We start from the raw sequence: 19,646 nt of genomic DNA on the forward strand, positions 1-19,646 counted from the left end.
TAGCTCATGAATAATGCGAAATATCCCGAGACCATTACTGCAAATTGCAGCTTCCTCCATAGTTTAGGTTCCTCATTGTGTATGATTAGTTCAGTATGAATCTAGGCCTATGTTGACATGCTCTAATACATCAGCTGCCTTTTTCCCAGTAAGACACATGGATTTGGCCGGAGGCAACAGAATTAAGCTTCCCTCTATGAACATCCTCGCAGAGGTGTCAGAATCTATCAACACTACATTTACTTCAGGTGTTGGAATCTATCAACACTACATTTATTTCAGAGGTGTCAGAATCTATCAACACTACATCTATTTCAGAGGTGTCAGAATCAATCAACACTACATCTATTTCAGAGGTGTCAGAATCTATCAACACTACATCTATTTCAGAGGTGTCAGAATCTATCAACACTACATCTATTTCAGAGGTGTCAGAATCTATCAACACTACATCTATTTCAGAGGTGTCAGAATCTATCAACACTACATCTATTTCAGAGGTGTCAGAATCTATCAACACTACATCTATTTCAGAGGTGTCAGAATCTATCAACACTACATCTATTTCAGAGGTGTCAGAATCTATCAACACTACATCTATTTCAGAGGTGTCAGAATCTATCAACACTACATCTATTTCAGGTGTCAGAATCTATCAACGCTATATATATTTCAGGTGTCAGAATCTATCAACACTACATCTATTTCAGGTGTCAAAATCTATCAACGCTATATATATTTCAGAGGTGTCAAAATCTATGAACACTATCTATTTCAGAGGTGTCAAAATCTATCAACACTACATCTATTTCAGGTGTCAGAATCTAATCTATCAACACAATCTATTTCAGGTGTCAGAATCTATCAACACTACATCTATTTCAAGTGTCAACACTATATCTATTTGATCCAAAGGTAACTGTTAAGCTAGCAGCACACATCTAATGTATCTATTTTAAATGTACCATAAACACTGAAAGCTTGCACTGCAGTTGAAGAGTGTAGCTAGCTAACTTAAAATAACCCTCAATAAATTCCTTCAAGTAAGCAGAGATTCAAAGAACCTCCGTAATGATGTTTATACACTGCTCAAAAAAATTAAGGGAACACTAAAATAACACATTCTAGATCTGAATGAATGAAATAATCTTATTAAATACTTTTTTCTTTACATAGTTGAATGTGCTGACAACAAAATCACACAAAAATTATCAATGGAAATCAAATGTATCAACCCATGGAGGTCTGGATTTGGAGTCACACTCAAAATTAAAGTGGAAAACCACACTACAGGCTGATCCAACTTTGATGTAATGTCCTTAAAACAAGTCAAAATGAGGCTCAGTAGAGTGTGTGGCCTCCACGTGCCTGTATGACCTCCCTACAACGCCTGGGCATGCTCCTGATGAGGTGGCGGATGGTCTCCTGAGGGATCTCCTCCCAGACCTGGACTAAAGCATCCGCCAACTCCTGGACAGTCTGTGGTGCAACGTGGCGTTGGTGGATGGAGCGAGACATGATGTCCCAGATGTGCTCAATTGGATTCAGGTCTGGGGAACGGGCAGGCCAGTCCATAGCATCAATGCCTTCCTCTTGCAGGAACTGCTGACACACTCCAGCCACATGAGGTCTAGCATTGTCTTGCATTAGGAGGAACCCAGGGCCCACCGCACCAGCATATGGTCTCACAAGGGGTCTGAGGATCTCATCTCGGTACCTAATGGCAGTCAGGCTACCTCTGGCGAGCACATGGAGGGCTGTGCGGCCCCCCAAAGAAATGCCACCCCACACCATGACTGACCCACCGCCAAACCGGTCATGCTGGAGGATGTTGCAGGCAGCAGAATGTTCTCCACGGCGTCTCCAGACTCTGTCACGTCTGTCACGTGCTCAGTGTGAACCTGCTTTCATCTGTGAAGAGCACAGGGCGCCAGTGGCGAATTTGCCAATCTTGGTGTTCTCTGGCAAATGCCAAACGTCCTGCACGGTGTTGGGCTGTAAGCACAACCCCCACCTGTGGAAGTCGGGCCCTCATACCACCCTCATGGAGTCTGTTTCTGACCGTTTGAGCAAACACATGCACATTTGTGGCCTGCTGGAGGTCATTTTGCAGGGCTCTGGCAGTGCTCCTCCTGCTCCTCCTTGCACAAAGGCGGAGGTAGCAGTCCTGCTGCTGGGTTGTTGCCCTCCTACGGCCTCCTCCACGTCTCCTGATGTACTGGCCTGTCTCCTGGTAGCGCCTCCATGCTCTGGACACTACGCTGACAGACACAGCAAACCTTCTTGCCACAGCTCGCATTGATGTGCCATCCTGGATGAGCTGCACTACCTGAGCCACTTGTGTGGGTTGTAGACTCCGTTTCATGCTACCACTAGAGTGAAAGCACTGCCAGCATTCAAAAGTGACCAAAACATCAGCCAGGAAGCATAGGAACTGAGAAGTGGTCTGTGGACCAGTCCTTTATTGGGGGTGTCTTGCTAATTACCTATAATATCCACCTGTTGTCTATTAAATTTGCACAACAGCATGTGAAATGTATTGTCAATCAGTGTTGCTTCCTAAGTGGACAGTTTGATTTCACAGAAGTGTGATTGACTTGGAGTTACATTGTGTTGTTTAAGTGTTCCCTTTATTTTTTTGAGCAGTTAATTTAAAAGGGTGATTAGCACATCAAGTCAGTTTGCAGAATGATAATGCACAATACAAGGGGTTCAAGGGAACACTATCCAATTCAGATACTACTACATGCAACCAATGAACCTCATAAGTTATCAGGAGAAAACGCCTCTTACCTTGCCATAAACTCCAATCCTGGTCTTGTCAACGTATGGCTCTTTAGATATAATACTGAAATGGAAGAAATTAGATTTGGATTTGTTCATCTCAGAATGAAGACTTCCTGGTCCTGACTACCCCTTCCAAGTGTTTCTGCTCAGTTATTTAGCTAGCTGTCCATGTCATAGCTCGTTAGCTAGCTGGCCATGTCATAGCTCGTTAGCTAGCTGTCCATGTCATAGCTCGTTAGCTAGCTGTCCATGTCAGAGCTCGTTAGCTAGCTGGCCATGTCATAGCTCGTTAGCTAGCTGGCCATGTCATAGCTCGTTAGCTAGCTGGCCATGTCATTGCTCGTTAGCTAGCTGGCCATGTCATAGCTCGTTAGCTAGCTGGCCATGTCATAGCTCGTTAGCTAGCTGTCCATGTCATAGCTCATTAGCTAGCTGTCCATGTCATAGCTCATTAGCTAGCTGTCCATATCATAGCTCGTTAGCTAGCTGGCCATGTCATAGCTCGTTAGCTAGCTGGCCATGTCATAGCTCGTTAGCTAGCTGTCCATGTCATAGCTCGTTAACTAGCTGTCCATGTCATAGCTCGTTAACTAGCTGTCCATATCATAGCTCGTTAGCTAGATGTCCATGTCATAGCTCGTTAGCTAGCTGGCCTTGTCATAGCTCGTTAGCTAGCTGTCCATGTCATAGCTCGTTAGCTAGCTGTCCATGTCATAGCTCGTTTGCTAGCTGTCCATGTCATAGCTCGTTAACTAGCGGTCCATGTCATAGCTCGTTAGCTAGCTGTCCATGTCATAGCTCGTTAGCTAGCTGTCCATGTCATAGCTCGTTAGCTAGCTGTCCATGTCATATCTAGCTGTCCATGTCATAGCTCGTTAGCACCCAGCTGGAACACAGCATGACCATGTCAAATCACTAGCAGAAAGGAGAAAAATAATGTAGCCCCACTCTATAGCTGCCTAAACGATAGTTAGCTAATCAATCGGAGCTGTAAAGGGTGTGAATAAATTATTTTCCTTTCTACATGTTAAATCACTAAACATATCCAGACCTCTGCCTATTGGCTGCTCTCCAGTTTATATGAAAGTGTTAGGACAGTTTGTCTTGTGACAGAAGTCTAAGGTTGTGTCCTGATTCTTCACCCTTTTCCCAAAGTGTGCACTTCCCATCATGGATTAAAGAATGGTGAAAACTCCCTCCAGCCAATTATTACACCAATCCAATGTTTTTAAATCCATAACTGGAAGTGTGCAAGTGCACAATTTAGTAGAAGGGTGGAGAATCAGGACACAACCAAGGTTGAAGGTACCTACCTGAGGGCCTCCAGCTGGTCCCTCTCCTCGAACACGCCCAGCTTCCTCTGGACGCGGTGCAGCAGGTTGGTCCCCTGGAAGCCACTGCCCCGCCCGTCGAAGCGAACCACCATTGCCCCGAAGCTGCTCACCAGCACTGTGGCCCAGTCCATGTGGAACTGCTCTGACACCATCTGGCCACCGGGGGTGCCGTCGCTGGATACGAGAAGGCATGATTAGTCGTTAATCTATGGGACTTTCTCTCTCTCTCTCTAAAATAAATGCATATAGGTGTGTCCTCATACAGCCAACATAGAGAAAAGGACTCATTGTCTTTATAGTAGTGCCACTCCATTCATTGTCTTTATAGTAGTGCCACTCCATTCATTGTCTTTATAGTAGTGCCCCTCCATCCAGAGGTGAGCCAGGGTGAAAAGACTAGAAACAGGGACTAAAGGTGTATTTTTCTCCAACCTGCAGGCAAGGGCGGGGAGAGAGATGGTGTGATAGTGGAGGAGAGGAGAGGAGGGTTAATTAAAGGGGTGGATGGAGACCTCATTTGCAGTGTAATTACTGGTAGAGCGGAGGAGAAAGAGTTGCCACGTCTCGCCTTAGATTAATAGCCCTGATTAAAGCTCAGAGTCGGAGGGTGATTACAGTGCATTTGGAAAGTATTCAGACCCCTTCCCTTTTTCCACATTTTGTTACATTATAGCCTTATTCTAAAATGTATTAAATTATTTTTTTCCCTCATCAATCTACACACCATACCCCATAATGACAAAGCAAAAACAGGTTTAGACATTTTTGCAAATGTATTAAAAATTAAAAACAGAAATACCTTATTTACATAAGTATTCAGACCCTTTGCTATGAGATTCGAAATTGAGCTCAGGTGCATCCTGTTTCCATTGATCATCCTTGAGATGTTTCTACAACTTGATTGATCTACAATCCATCTATGATAAATTCAATTGATTGGACATGATTTGGAAAGGCACACACCTGTCTATACAAGGTCCCACAGTTGACAGTGCATGTCAGAGAAAAAACCAAGCCATGAGGTCGAAGGAACAGTCCGTATAGCTGCGAGACAGAATTGTGTCGAGGCACAGATCTGGGGAAGGGTACCAAAAACTGTCTGCAGCATTGAAGGTCCCCAAGAACACAGTGGCCTCCATCATTCTTAAATGGAAGAAGTTTGAAACCCCCAAGACTCTTCCTAGAGCTGGCCGCCCGTCCAAACTGAACAATTGGGGGAGAAGGGCCTTGGTCAGGGAGATGACCAAGAACCCGATGGTCACTCTGACAGAGCTCCAGAGTTCCTCTATTGGAGATGGGAGAACCTTCCAGAAGGACAACCATCTCTGCAGCACTCCACCAATCAGGCCTTTATGGTAGAGTAGCCAGACGGAAGCCACTCCTCAGTAAAAGGCACATGACAGCTCGCTTGCAGTTTGCCAAAAGGCACCTAAAGACTCTCAGACCATGAGAAACAAGATTGAAATCTTTGGCCTAAATGCTAAGCGTCACGTCTGGAGGAAACCTGGCACCATCCCTACGGTGAAGCATGGTAGTGGCAGCATCATGCTGTGAGAATGTTTTTCAGAGGCAGGGACTGGGACACTAGTCAGGATCGAGGGAAAGATGAACAGAGCAAAGTACAGAGAGATCCTTGATGAAAACCTGCTCCAGAGCGCTCACAACCTCAGACTGGGGTGAAGGTTCACCTTCCAACAGGACAACAACCCTAAGCACACAGCCAAGACAGCACAGGAGTGGCTTCGTGACAAGTCTCAGACTTGAATCCGATCGAACATCTCTGGAGAGACCTGAAAATAGCTGTGCAGCGGCGCTCCCCATCCAACCTGACAGAGCTTGAGAGGATCTGCAGAGAAGAATGGGAGAAACTCCCTAAATACAGGTGTGCCAATCTTGTAGCATCATACCCAAGAAGACTCGAGGCTGTAATCGCTGACAAAGGTGCTTAATACATTTACATAAAATTCTAAAAACCTGTTTTTGCTTTGTCATTTTGGGGTATTGTGTGTAGATTGATGAGGATTTTTTAAATTGTATTAATACATTTTAGAATAAGGCTGTAACGTAACAAAATGTGGAAAAAGTCAAGGGGTCTGAATAGTTTCTCTCCTGATGAAGCAGCATGTGGCATGGAGGAGCTGAAGGCCTCTGTGTGGAGATGGATAGCTACATTGTATTACAACACCATAGTCGCTAGAGCAGTTGTGTGTGTGGTTTGGTTTTACTATCATTGTGGGTACCAGAAGTAAAACAAAGAAAATTCAGACAATTCGGACAATTCACTGGTCTCCACAAGGGAAAGGGCTATTTTAGGCATAGGGGTTAGGTTTAGGTTTACAATTAGGGTTAGAATTAAGGTTAGGGGTTAGGTTTAGGGGTTAGGGAAAATATGATTTTTAATGGGAATACATTTTTTGGTCTCCACAAAAACAAACGTGTGTGTGTGTGGTGTGTCTGTGTGTGTCTGTGTGTGTGCGTGTATGTGGTAGTGTTTGTGCACTCACACAAGGAGGAGCAGGGGATAGTGCGATGAGTCCACAAAGCTGGCAGGTTTGAGGATCTGCATCGTTAGCGCTACACAACAACAAGAGAAAGAAGCACTACGCAAATCTCATCTGTTCATCAGCTTCACTATCCGTTCATCTGAAGAAAACAGACTTTAGCAGATACATTTTCGTTATGTAAAATGTGCTGTTGAAATCTCATTCCCTTAGTGTTAGAGTGTTTAAAATAAACGCACTGTTGGTTAAGGGCTGTAAGTAAGCATTTCACTGTAATGTCTGCACTTGTTGTATTCGGCGCATGTGACCAATAAAATTTGATTTGATTTGATTTGAACATAACGTACTGTAATCCTCGATGTTGATCTCCTTGTATTCCACTCGGGGCATCTGCATGGAGTCCAGCCTCATCCTCAGATTCTCATTGGTCTCCAGGTCAAACACCTCTGCAGTGACAAACATCATGGCCTTAGTCTATGGCTAAGGTTGCTATGGCTACCATGGTCTAAGGGCAGGTACTGTAGGTGTTTAAAGGGCATAGGTGTCCACCCTCTCCACTGACACACTGTGATAAAGACAGATCAGCAATGTAGGCAGTAAATATCAATTAAGACTTCAGAATGGCTTGTACCCTCGAGTTGAGCCTTGACAAGCCTTATCTTGCCATGCTGAGATTGAGATTGGACTAGTAACAAAACGAGTGGGTGTTTTCATCAGGGAGTGTGTTCTCTCCAGACTGAATGTCTGTGTGTGGTCTGTGTGTGTGTGTGTGTGTGTGTGTGTGTGGTCTGTGTGTGTGTGTGGTCTCTGCAGAGTACACACCAAACACAGAAAATTCAGCAGGGTTGTTATCCCCCCCATATCAGCAGTTCAATTCAAATTTCAGAACTACTTTAATGGTTCCAGTTAGAAAGCAGAGTTTCTTTTTTAGTTTAGCTTAGTTTTTTACCTCTAAACGTTACTATATGCACTAAAATATGACTGCAGAGTAGGCTATTTAGTATACTCTGTCCACATGTCTATTCCTCCAAGTGTACATGCTGTAATCAACCGTAAACAAAGACAGTGGACGTCTTTCATTACAGTGTGAAGGTCATGTTGTTATGAGGACATCCACCCAGCTAGGTAATCTAATCAGTATGTCTGCCAACCGACTGGGCTGAGGCTGCAAACAGTGACTCAGCAGACAGAAGACTGTGCTCGTTGTGCTGACAATGGCAAATCTTAGTATGCTGACCCCGTTTGATGAGGTCACACAGTTGTGGGTGCTTATTTTATGAATCAGGGATGGAGGGGAGGGCTTTAATTCTGTAATTTGTTAACTGTCTGTAAACACAGAGATAGATAGTTATTTTATCTCCATGGTGTTAAAGAGTTTTTCAGGGGTGATGCTGAATGTTTTATTCATGGAGAGGAGTGGATGTCCTACAGGTGTGTGCGTGCCCGTTTGTGTGTGCATAGTGTCCCTCGAATCATCTGCTTCCTGACACGAATCATCTTCTCCCTGACAGTCACATGGTAAGTCAGAAAACAGATCTCAGTATAATGGAGTTAGTGTGTGTGTGTGCGTGCATGTGTGTGTGTGTGTGTCTGTGTGTGTGTGTGTGTGCGTGCGTGCGTGTGTGTCTGTGTGTGTGCGTGCGCGTGTGTGTGTGCGTGTGTGAGCGTGTGTGTGTCCGTGTGTGTGTGTCTGTGTGTGTGTGTGCGTGTGTGTGTCTGTGCGTGCATGCGTGTGTGCGTGTCAAGAGAAAAAGGGATATTGAAGACAGAGGAAAGAAAGGCCATGCATTGTGTGTCTGGGTGGTCTATTTTTTAGTGTGACGTATTCCTCTTATGACCCATGACCCTCAACTCTAGACCTCTAAGACAGTTCCACTGCCTTTTTTCATTGTTCCCCTCTAATCAGGGACTGATTTAGACCTGGGACACCAGGTGGGTGCAATTCATTATCAGGTAGAACAGAAAAGCAGCAGGCTCCGGACCTCGTAGAGTAAGAGTAGAGTACCCCTAACCTATGGTGTTTTCATGTAACAGAATCCAAATAGAATCCTAACTAGAAGACTCACTCTGTCTCTCCTGTGTGCTGTACACTGCTACAAACGGGACATCAGGGCCTGGCGAAAGATCAAAAGAGAAACAAATGTGACCAAATAAGACATCAATATCAGACATTTCTCTTGTATTGAAACCAAGATATGTTCCCATTAGTTTGTGGTGGCACTACTCTGGTTCGTCTCGGTCTTGTCTCGGTTTACGAGGACATTCTGTGGCTCCTTGTCATGTACAGATGTAGGATCTTAATTTGAGTCACTTTGCTACAGCAGGAAAAGAATCCTGCAGCAACCGTTAATGCAAATTATTATGTTGATTATAATTAATTTACATTTTTGTAAGTGTTGATACATTTTTCGTAAGTCTAAGTCTGAAATTTCAAAGTGAAAATTGCAAACAGAACAGTGGAGGCTCATAATAATGGCTGGAACGGAGCAAATGGAATGGCATCAAACACATGGAAACCATGGAAACCATGTTTGATGTATTTGATACCATTCCACCTATTCCGCTCCAGCCATTACCACGAGCCCATCCTCCCCAATTAAGGAGCCACCAACCTCCTGTGTTTCAGAAGTATTTTTAAACTGCAAATACACTACACGTTTTACATTTCCTGCATTGTAGGACAGTTCTCCTGCAACAGGGTGATACAATTAAGATCCTACATCTGTACAACAGTGCCTTCATTGTTCAAAATTCATCCCCACTGTCCATAGTTCTGGGGCAGCAGAAGGATGGGAAAGGGTTATTTAATTATCCATTTCTAAAAAGACTTGCAAAATCGAATCATTTGAACTCAATAAATTGTCCTTTAGAATCTGTACTTTAAAATTGCACCTTGTCGATAGAACACTGAGACAATTTTATTTTTATTTTTAAACCCAACACCCATGGGTTTAAGCCATTGAAGAAGTTCAGACACAACATCAAAACATCATTGATCAAAGTCTGAAAGCCTGTCGTTGTCTGCTTGCAGAGAACAGACTCAAGCCTCTACAAATAATTTTTACTTAACATGTTTTTCTACAAGCACAAAAGATGCTATCCAGACCTCCTTGCTATTGTTGGGGAGGCTATTGTTAGCTTATTCAATTAATTTAACACAACCGAAATAGCATCTGGAGTGTTCCGGAGCTAGCTTCCAAACAAACAAGCCCCTGTAGAAATATACTCTCTCACTGTCTCCTAAACCACAGCACTGCACTTGGAGGGGAAACATAATGAAATGATCGATGCACTTAGCAAATTGAGAACATGCTAGAAAGAAACATTTGTGGCTCTGCAAAGTAGGCCAGGCAATCTCTCTCAGCGCTGTAATGATATCACAATCGTGTCAAATAAATGAAATCGGGCAAGGGGCAGGATGGGAGTGAGGGATTAAAACTGTATTAGGTTCAGAGGCAGACTCAGTAAACACAGGTAGATGTAGCTGTCCTGTGTGGTTCCAGAGTTCAGTGAGAGGATGAGAATCTTGTGAGTTTTTATTCTACCTTATGTTATTTTTAGTGCTACATTGATATTGATTACTACATTGTTGGGTTTGTAGCTTGCAGGAAAGGCATTTCACTGTACTTGTGCACGTGACATTAGAACTTGAAACTTGAATCTTTGGGCTGCTGCTGTTAGACCCTGTTGATATACATTTTGAGTAGAGGCCTTTGTTGAAATACACTGCACAAATGATTGTGTTTGTGACCAAATATAATCTGTAACCAACATATACATTTAATTAAATGTCTCTGAGTGTGTCTCTCAGAGGTGAGGGACCAAAGGTTCATATGATTGAAAAAATAGATAACTTGGGGACAGACAAACCAACCGATTGACAGACAGACAGACGGACTGACCAACCGGTGGCTCCCACCTTTGCAGCTGAGCAGGAAGAAGCTCATGCTGTGGCTGAAGGAGCCTCTGACGTAGCCACAGCCTTCGTAGAAGTCACAAGAGAGACAGCGTCTGTTGAAGGGGCCCACCGTGTCCGCACTGCAAACACAACAAGAGGACACTGAGCCAAGTCTTTCTCCTATATCATTTTTCAGACTGAGAGCAAAGCCCCCGAAGCATCCAGGACAACTGGCACCTAAATTGTAACCAAGTGAAACCAAAATAACACAACAGAAGAGGACAGCATTAGAGACAGTTATTCAGAGCTACAGTGGGGAAAAAAAGTATTTAGTCAGCCACCAATTGTGCAAGTTCTCCCACTTAAAAAGATGAGAGAGGCCTGTAATTTTCATCATAGGTACACGTCAACTATGAAAGACAAAATGAGAAAAAAATTCCAGAAAATCACATTGTAGGATTTTTTATGAATTTATTTGCAAATTATGGTGGAAAATGAGTATTTGGTCAATAACAAAAGTTTCTCAACACTTTGTTATATACCCTTTGTTGGCAATGACACAGGTCAAACGTTTTCTGTAAGTCTTCACAAGGTTTTCACACACTGTTGCTGGTATTTTGGCCCATTCCTCCATGCAGATCTCCTCTAGAGCAGTGATGTTTTGGGGCTGTCGCTGGGCAACACGGACTTTCAACTCCCTCCAAAGATTTTCTATGGGGTTGAGATCTGGAGACTGGCTAGGCCACTCCAGGACCTTGAAATGCTTCTTACGAAGCCACTCCATCGTTGCCCGGGCGGTGTGTTTGGGATCATTGTCATGCTGAAAGACCCAGCCACGTTTCATCTTCAATGCCCTTGCTGATGGAAGGAGGTTTTCACTCAAAATCTCACGATACATGGCCCCATTCATTCTTTCCTTTACACGGATCAGTCGTCCTGGTCCCTTTGCAGAAAAACAGCCCCAAAGCATGATGTTTCCACCCCCATGCTTCACAGTAGGTATGGTGTTCTTTGGATGCAACTCAGCATTCTTTGTCCTCCAAACACGACGAGTTGAGTTTTTACCAAAAGTTCTATTTTGGTTTTATCTGACCATATGACATTCTCCCAATCCTCTTCTGGATCATCCAAATGCACTCTAGCAAACTTCAGACGGGCCTGGACATGTACTGGCTTAAGCAGGGGGACACGTCTGGCACTGCAGGATTTGAGTCCCTGGCGGCGTAGTGTGTTACTGATGGTAGGCTTTGTTACTTTGGTCCCAGCTCTCTGCAGGTCATTCACTAGGTCCCCCCGTGTGGTTCTGGGATTTTTGCTCAACGTTCTTGTGATCATTTTGACCCCACGGGGTGAGATCTTGCGTGGAGCCCCAGATCGAGGGAGATTATCAGTGGTCTTGTATGTCTTCCATTTCCTAATAATTGCTCCCACAGTTGATTTCTTTAAACCAAGCTGCTTACCTATTGCAGATTCAGTCTTCCCAGCCTGGTGCAGGTTTACAATTTTGTTTCTGGTGTCCTTTGACAGCTCTTTGGTCTTGGCCATAGTGGAGTTTGTAGTGTGACTGTTTGAGGCTGTGTACAGGTGTCTTTTATAATGATAACAAGTTCAAACAGGTGCCATTAATACAGGTAATGAGTGGAGGACAGAGGAGACTCTTAAAGAAGAAGTTACAGGTCTGTGAGAGCCAGAAATCTTGCTTGTTTGTAGGTGACCAAATACTTATTTTCCACCATAATTTGCAAATAAATTCATTAAAAATCCTACAATGTGATTTTCTGGATTTTATTTCTCAATTTGTCTGTCATAGTTGACATGTACCTATGATGAAAATTACAGGCCTCTCTCATCTTTTTAAGTAGGAGAACTTGCACAATTGGTGGCTGACTAAATACTTTTTTTCCCCACTGTATGTATGTGTTACCTGTAGAGGTGCCTTCGCTTTGGATCATCCTCGGTGCTCAAGAAGTATCTGCAAGATACATAATAATTAACATTTAATGTTGGACGTATGTTCAACTAATACATAATATAACAAATGCATGGGTGCACGCAACATTACGTCATTGAAACATTGCCATAGTCACAAATGTAAGGAGTCTAGGAAGTGAGAAAGGTAGGTTAGTGTAAAGAGTGTAGGGGGTTCCAGCGGGACAGTTGAACAGAAACATGTCGGCTTCGGGGAGGTATAAGCAGCTAGAGTACCAACAGATCCAGCTGTAGCATGGTCTTGCCACTGGAAGAGATGTAACATATATGAGGTGAAGAGAGAGTCTTTTTAGAAACTTAAGTGGGCCAGGAACAAATCTGACAGGACAGAGGGGGGAGAGAGAGTCATACGTAAGGCGCAATCCATTCTGAGGGACTCCCAGCATATCTTGTTTGATGAATTTAGGTTGCTTCTCTCAGAGCGGCTTCCCAAGTTTAAAATGACTAGATCCAAACTCTCCTTCATGCCAGCTGCTATCAGCTGTAGTAGTACTGCTACTTGTGTACATATTGCTGCATTTATTGTTTTGGTGACAACGGGTGGGTCTAATCCTGAATGCTGATTGGTTAAAACCTCATTCCAGCCGGTGTCTATTCCACAAGTTACCACCGGCTAAATCTATAACGTTAAAATGCCTATTTACTTTATTGTCTTGTGTTCAATGTGTTTTTACTACGTGCCCCTGGGGATAATAAAGACTCTACTCTACTCCAGAGAGAGAGGGAGAGCGAGGGAGAGAGAAAGAGGTTTGTTGAAGTGTTTGTTTTAGGTGTTTGTGTCATAATCACAGAAAACAAATTGTGTATACCACATATGAAGCACAGGAGGTTGGTGGCTCCTTAATTGGGGAGGATGGGCTCGTGGTAATGGCTGGAGCGGAAAAAGTGGAATGGTATCAAATATATCAAACACATGGTTTCCATGTGTTTGATGCCATTCCATTTGCCCGTTCCAACCATTATTATGAGCCATCCTCCACTCAGCAGCCTCCACTGATGTGAAGGCATATACAGTTGAAGTCGGAAGTTTACATACACTTAGGTGTATAGGTTACAAATGTCTTGTTAACAAACTATAGTTTGGCAAGTTGGTTAGGACATCTACTTTGTGCATGACACAAGTAATTTTTCCAACAATTGTTTACAGACAGATTATTTCACTTACAATTCACTGTATCACAATTCCAGTGGGTCAGAAGTTTACAAACACTAAGTTGACTGTGCCTTTAAACAGCTTGGAAAATTCCAGAAAATTATGTCATGGCTTTAGAAGCTTCTGATAGGCTAATTGACATAATTTGAGTCGATTGGAGGTGTACCTATGGATGTATTTCAAGGCCTACCTTCAAACTCAGTGCCTCTTTGCTTGACATCATGGAAAATCAAAAGAAATCAGCCAAGACCTCAGAAAAAAAGATGGTAGACCCCCACAAGTCTGGTTCATCCTTGGGAGCAATTTCCAAACGCCTGAAGGTACCATGTTCATCTGTACAAACAATAGTACGCAAGTATAAACATCATGGGACCACGCAGCCGTCATACCGCTCAGGACGCATTCTGTCTCCTAGAGATTAACGTACTTTGGTGCGAAAAGTGCAAATCAATCCCAGAACAACAGCAAACGACCTTGTGAAGATGCTGGAGGAAACAGGTACAAAAGTATCTATATCCACAGTAAAACGAGTCCTATATCGACATAACCTGAAAGGCCGCTCAGCAAGGAAGAAGCCACTGCTCCAAAACTGCCATAAAAAAGCCAGACTACGGTTTGCAACTGCACATGGGGACAAAGATCATACTTTTTGGAGAAATGTCCTCTGGTCTGATGAAACAAAAATAGAACTGTTTGGCCATAATGACCATCGTTATGTTTTTAGGAAAAAGGGGGACGCTTGCAAGCCAAAGAAGCACGGGGGTGGCAGCATCATGCTGTGGGTGTGCTTTGCTGCAGGAGGGACTGATGCACTTCACAAAATAGATGGCATCATGAGGAAGGATTATCCACATTAATTATGTGGATATATTGAAGCAACATCTCAAGACATCAGTCAGGAAGTTAAAGCTTGGTTGCAAATGGGTCTTCCAAATGGACAATGACCCCAAGCACACTTCCAAAGTTGTGGCAAAATGGCTTAAGGACAACAAAGTCAAGGTATTGGAGTGGCCATCACAAAGCCCTGACCTCAATCCTATAGAACATTTGTGGGCAGGACTGAAAAAGCGTGTGCGAGCAAGGAGGCCTACAAACCTGACTCAGTTACACCAGCTCTGTCAGGAGTAATGGGCCAAAATTCACCCAACTTATTGTGGGAAGCTTGTGGAAGGCTACCCGAAATGTTTGACCCAAGTTAAACAATTTAAAGGCAATGCTACCAAATACTAATTGAATGTATGTAAACTTCTGGCCCACTGGGAATGTGATTAAATAAATAAAAGCTGAAATAAATAATTATCCCTACTATTATTCTGACATTTCACATTCTTAAAATAAAGTGGTGATCCTAATTGACCTAAGATAGGGAATTTTTACTATAATTAAATGTCAGGAATTGTGAAAAACGGAGTTTAAATGTATTTGGCTAAGGTGTATGTAAACTTCCGACTTCAACTGTATATGTAAGTGTGTGTGTGTGTGTGTGTGGCCCAGCTGCGTCAGGAGCTCACATGAGCTGGATGTCCTCGTTGTAGGCCAGGACCTGGGTGACGTCCCAGTCTCCAGACGTGATCGACTGCAGCGTGTCTGTGCTGGTGTTGGGCTGAAGAGCGAGGAAGAGACACACTGAGTATAGCAAGCATTAAGAACACCTTCCTAATATTGCGTTGCACCCCGCCCCTTTTGCCCTCTGAACAGCCTCAATTTGTCAGGGCATTGACTCTACAAGGTGTCGAAAGCGTTCTACAGGGATGCTGGCCCATGTTGACTCCAATGCTTCCCACAGTTGTGTCAAGTTGGCTGGATGTCCTTTGGGTGATGGACCATTTTTGATACACACGGGAAACTGTTGAGCGTGAAAAACCCAGCAGCGTTGCAGTTCTTGACACAAACCGGTGCACCTGGCATCTACTACCATACCCCGTTCAAAGGCACTTACATTTTTGGTCTTGCCCATTCACCCTCTGGAGTGGTGTTGTCTATGCTATGCTGTACCTTGCTGTAGGCAGTAATTGTAGCGTATGGAAGCCCTCATGCAGAACACAGAAGAGAGAATGTAGAAGGGGAATGTACAGTACCTGTGTGATGGACATGGAGATGTGGAAGAACTTGCCCCTGCCTCCCTGTGGGATGGCTCTGGTGAAGAACAACTTCAGACCGTCTTTGGAGAACAACGGCTCCTCATTCTGTACAACAGTCATATGACATATACTGTATATAAACATATATAATACAAGTCAAAAGTTTGGACAAACCTACTCATTCAAGTGTTTTTCTTAATTTTTTACTATTTTCTACGTTGTAGAATAATAGTGAAGACATCAAAACTATGAAATAACACATATGGAATCATGTAGTAACCAAAAAAGTGTTAAACAAATCAAAACATATGTGCGGCAGGTAGCTTAGTGGGTAAGAGCGTTGTGCCAGTAACCGAAAGGTCGCTGATTCTAATCCCCGAGCCGACTAGGTGAAAAATCTGTCGATGTGCCCTTAAGCAAGTCACTTAACCCTAATTGCTCATGTAAGTCGCTCTGGATAAGAGCGTCTGCTAAATGACTAAAATGTAAAAAAAATAATGTTATATTTGAGATTATTCAAAGTAGCCACCCTTTGCCTTGATGACAGCTTTGCACACTCTTGGCATTCTCTCAACTAGCTTCACCTGGAATGCTTTTCCAACAGTCTTGAAGGAGTTCCCACATATTCTGAGCACTTGTTGGCTGCTTTTCCTTTACTCTGTGGTCCAACTCATCCCAAACCATCTCAATTGGGTTGAGGTCGGGTGATTGTGGAGGCCAGGTCATCTGATGCAGAACTCCATCACTCTCCTTCTTAATATGTTGGGTCATTAGTCTCACTAAGCGCAAAGCAGATGGGATGGCATATCGCTGCAGAATGCTGTGGTAGCCATGCTGGTTAAGTGTGCCTTGAATTCTAAATAAATCACAGACAGTGTCACCAGCAAAGCACCCCCACACCATCACACCTCCTCCTCCATGCTTCATGGTGGGAACCACACATGCGGAGATCATCCTACTCTGCGTATCACAAAGACACGGCGGTTGGTACCAAAAATCTCAAATTTGGACTCATCAGACCAAAGGACAGATTTCCACCGGTCTAATGTTCATTGCTCGTGTTTCTTGGCCCAAGCAAGTCTCTTCTTATTATTGGTGTCCTTTAGTAATGGTTTCTTTGCAGCAATTCGACCATGAAGACCATGAATTCTGGGTCTTCCTTTCCTCTGGCGGTCTTCATGAGAGCCAGTTTCATCATTGCGCTTCATGGTTTTTGCGACTGCACTTGAATACATTTTTAAAGTTCTTGAAATTTTCCGGATTGACTGACCTTCATATCTTAAAGTAATGATGGACTGTTGTTTCTCTTTGCTTATTTGAGTTGTTCTTGCCATAATATGGACTTGGTCTTTTACCAAATACGGCTATATTCTGTATACCACCCCTACCTTGTCACAACACAACTGATTGGCTCAAACGCATTAAGAAGGAAAGAAATTCCAGGTGACTACCTCATGAAGCTGGTTGAGAGAATGCTAAGAGTGTGCAAAGCTGTCATCAAGGCAAAGGGTGGCTACTTTGAAGAATCGTTTAACACTTTTTTGGTTACTACATGATTCCATATGTGTTATTTCATAGTGTTGATGTCTTCATTATTATTCTACAATGCAGAAAATAGTAAAAATAAAGAAAAACCCTGGAATGAGTGTCAAAACATTTGACTGGTATTGTATATAAACATATAAACATATACACTACCGTTCAAAAGTTTGGGGTCACAAGCAATTTTTTTGTCCATTACAAGAACATGAAATTGATCAGAAATACAGTGTAGACATTGTTAATATTGTAAATGGCTATTGTAGCTGGAAACGGCTGATTTTTTATGGAATATTTTTTATGGAACATAGGCGTACAGAGGCCCATTATCAGCAACCATCAGTCCTGTGTTCCAATGGCACGTTGTGTTTGCTAATCCAAGTTTATCATTTAAAAGGCTAATTGATCATTAGAAAACCCTTTTGCAATTATGCTAGCACAGCTGAAAACTGTTGTGCTGATTAAAGAAGCAATACAACTGGCCTTCTTGAGATGTTTTGAGTATCTGGAGCATCAGCAATTGTGGGTTCGATTACAGGCTCAAAATGGCCAGAAACAAATAACTTTCTTCTGAAACATTTTACATTTACATTTTAGTCATTTAGCAGACGCTCTTATCCAGAGCGACTTACAGTCAGTGAATACATATATATTTTTTTTATACTGGCCCCCTGTGGGAATCAAACCCACAACCCTGGCGTTGCAAACGCCATGCTCTATCAACTGAGCTACATCCCTGCCTGGCCATTCCCTCCCCTACCCTGGACCAATTGTGCGCCGCCCATGAGTCTCCCGGTCGCGGCCGGCTGCGACAGAGCCTGGATTCGAACCAGGATCTCTAGTGGCACAGTTAGCACTGCGATGCAGTGCCTTAGACCACTGCGCCACTCAGGAGCTCTCAACTCGTCAGTCTATTCTTCAGTCTATTCGTGATCTGAGAAATGAAGCCTATTCCATGCGAGAAATTGCCAAGAAACTCCCTTTACAGAACAGCGCAAACTGGCTCTAACCAGAATAGAAAGAGGAGTGGGAGGCCCCGGTGCACAACTGAGCAAGAGGACAAATACATTAGAGTGTCTAGTCTGAGAAACTGGCGCCTCACAGGTCCTCAACTGGCAGCTTCATTAAATAGTACCTGCAAAACACCAGTCTCAACGTCAACAGTGAAGAGGCGACTCCGGGATGCTGACCTTCTAGGCAGAGTTGCAAAGAAAAAGCCATATCTCAGACTGGCCAATAAAAATAAAAGATTAAGATGGGCAGACTGAGATATGGACTGATGGTTGCTGATAATGGGCCTCTGTACGCCTATGTAGATATTCCATAAAAAATCAGCCGTTTCCAGCTACAATAGCCATTTACAACATTAACAAGGTCTACACTGTATTTCTGATCAATTTTATGTTATTTTAATGGGCAAAAAAAGTGCTTTTCTTTAGAAAACAAAGACATTTCTAAGTGACCCCAAACTTCTGAACGGTAGTGTATATAAACATATTTATAACATATCTAGAAATGATGGATTGGCATTCCACTCTGTAGCACTACTGAAAATACAGATTAACAGCCCTAAAAAGGCATGATATGTACTTGAATCACGTTCATGTTTGTTTCTTACCTGTCTGTGTAGCCAACTTTCACTCTCGTCCTCATGTTTCTAAAAATACATAATATGCTTAAGCTTAAGAAAAGCTAACGAAGTGGGCTGAAAAACAGCTGTGTTTGTAGCTAGAGGATGCACACTCACTCACACACACACACACACACACACACACACACACACACACACACACACACACACACACACACACACACACACACACACACACACACACACACACACACACACACACACACACACAGAGACACACACACACAGACACACACACACACACACAGACACACACACACACACACACACACACACACACACACACACACACACACACACAGACACACACACACACACACACAGACACACACACACAGACACACACAGACACAGACACAGAGACACAAACACACACACACACACACACACAGACACAGAGACACACACACAGAGACACACACACACACACACACACACACACACACACACAGAGACACACACACACACACACACACACAGATACACACGCACGCACCTTAGTGCAGACGCCAGTGGTGGCCTGACACAGTGTGAGCATGGAGATGTTCTGGGCTCTGTTTAACCAGTTCACCGCCAGTTTGGTGGTAGTCGCCCATTTCACCATAGTGACATAGTACTCTCTGTAAAACAAACAGAAACAAGAGTGTTTATTAATGTATATACATCATCTAGGATAAAGGACTAGGAACGTTCTACTGACATATTGCATGTGT

At 43.3% G+C, this 19,646-nt stretch overlaps 1 protein-coding gene across 3 annotated transcripts in view; it reads right to left on the minus strand.

Annotated features, from left to right (window-relative positions):
* LOC121549880 (dipeptidyl aminopeptidase-like protein 6) overlaps positions 1–19,646 on the minus strand; it is a 335,968-nt gene that overhangs the window by 3,209 nt on the left and 313,113 nt on the right. For all 3 annotated transcript variants that reach the window (XM_041861836.2, XM_041861838.2, XM_041861837.2), the window contains exons 11-21: positions 19,430–19,553; positions 18,901–18,939; positions 15,741–15,848; positions 15,174–15,265; positions 12,445–12,492; positions 10,542–10,660; positions 8,689–8,736; positions 6,970–7,068; positions 6,626–6,695; positions 4,101–4,295; positions 2,794–2,848 (exon numbers count right to left, since the gene is read on the minus strand). In XM_041861836.2, coding sequence (XP_041717770.1) covers positions 2,794–2,848; positions 4,101–4,295; positions 6,626–6,695; positions 6,970–7,068; positions 8,689–8,736; positions 10,542–10,660; positions 12,445–12,492; positions 15,174–15,265; positions 15,741–15,848; positions 18,901–18,939; positions 19,430–19,553 — 997 coding nt within the window. The remainder of the gene's footprint in view (positions 1–2,793; positions 2,849–4,100; positions 4,296–6,625; positions 6,696–6,969; positions 7,069–8,688; positions 8,737–10,541; positions 10,661–12,444; positions 12,493–15,173; positions 15,266–15,740; positions 15,849–18,900; positions 18,940–19,429; positions 19,554–19,646) is intronic.

Source organism: Coregonus clupeaformis, chromosome 34 (genome assembly GCF_020615455.1).
Source record: "Coregonus clupeaformis isolate EN_2021a chromosome 34, ASM2061545v1, whole genome shotgun sequence".
Classification (NCBI taxonomy): domain Eukaryota; kingdom Metazoa; phylum Chordata; class Actinopteri; order Salmoniformes; family Salmonidae; genus Coregonus; species Coregonus clupeaformis.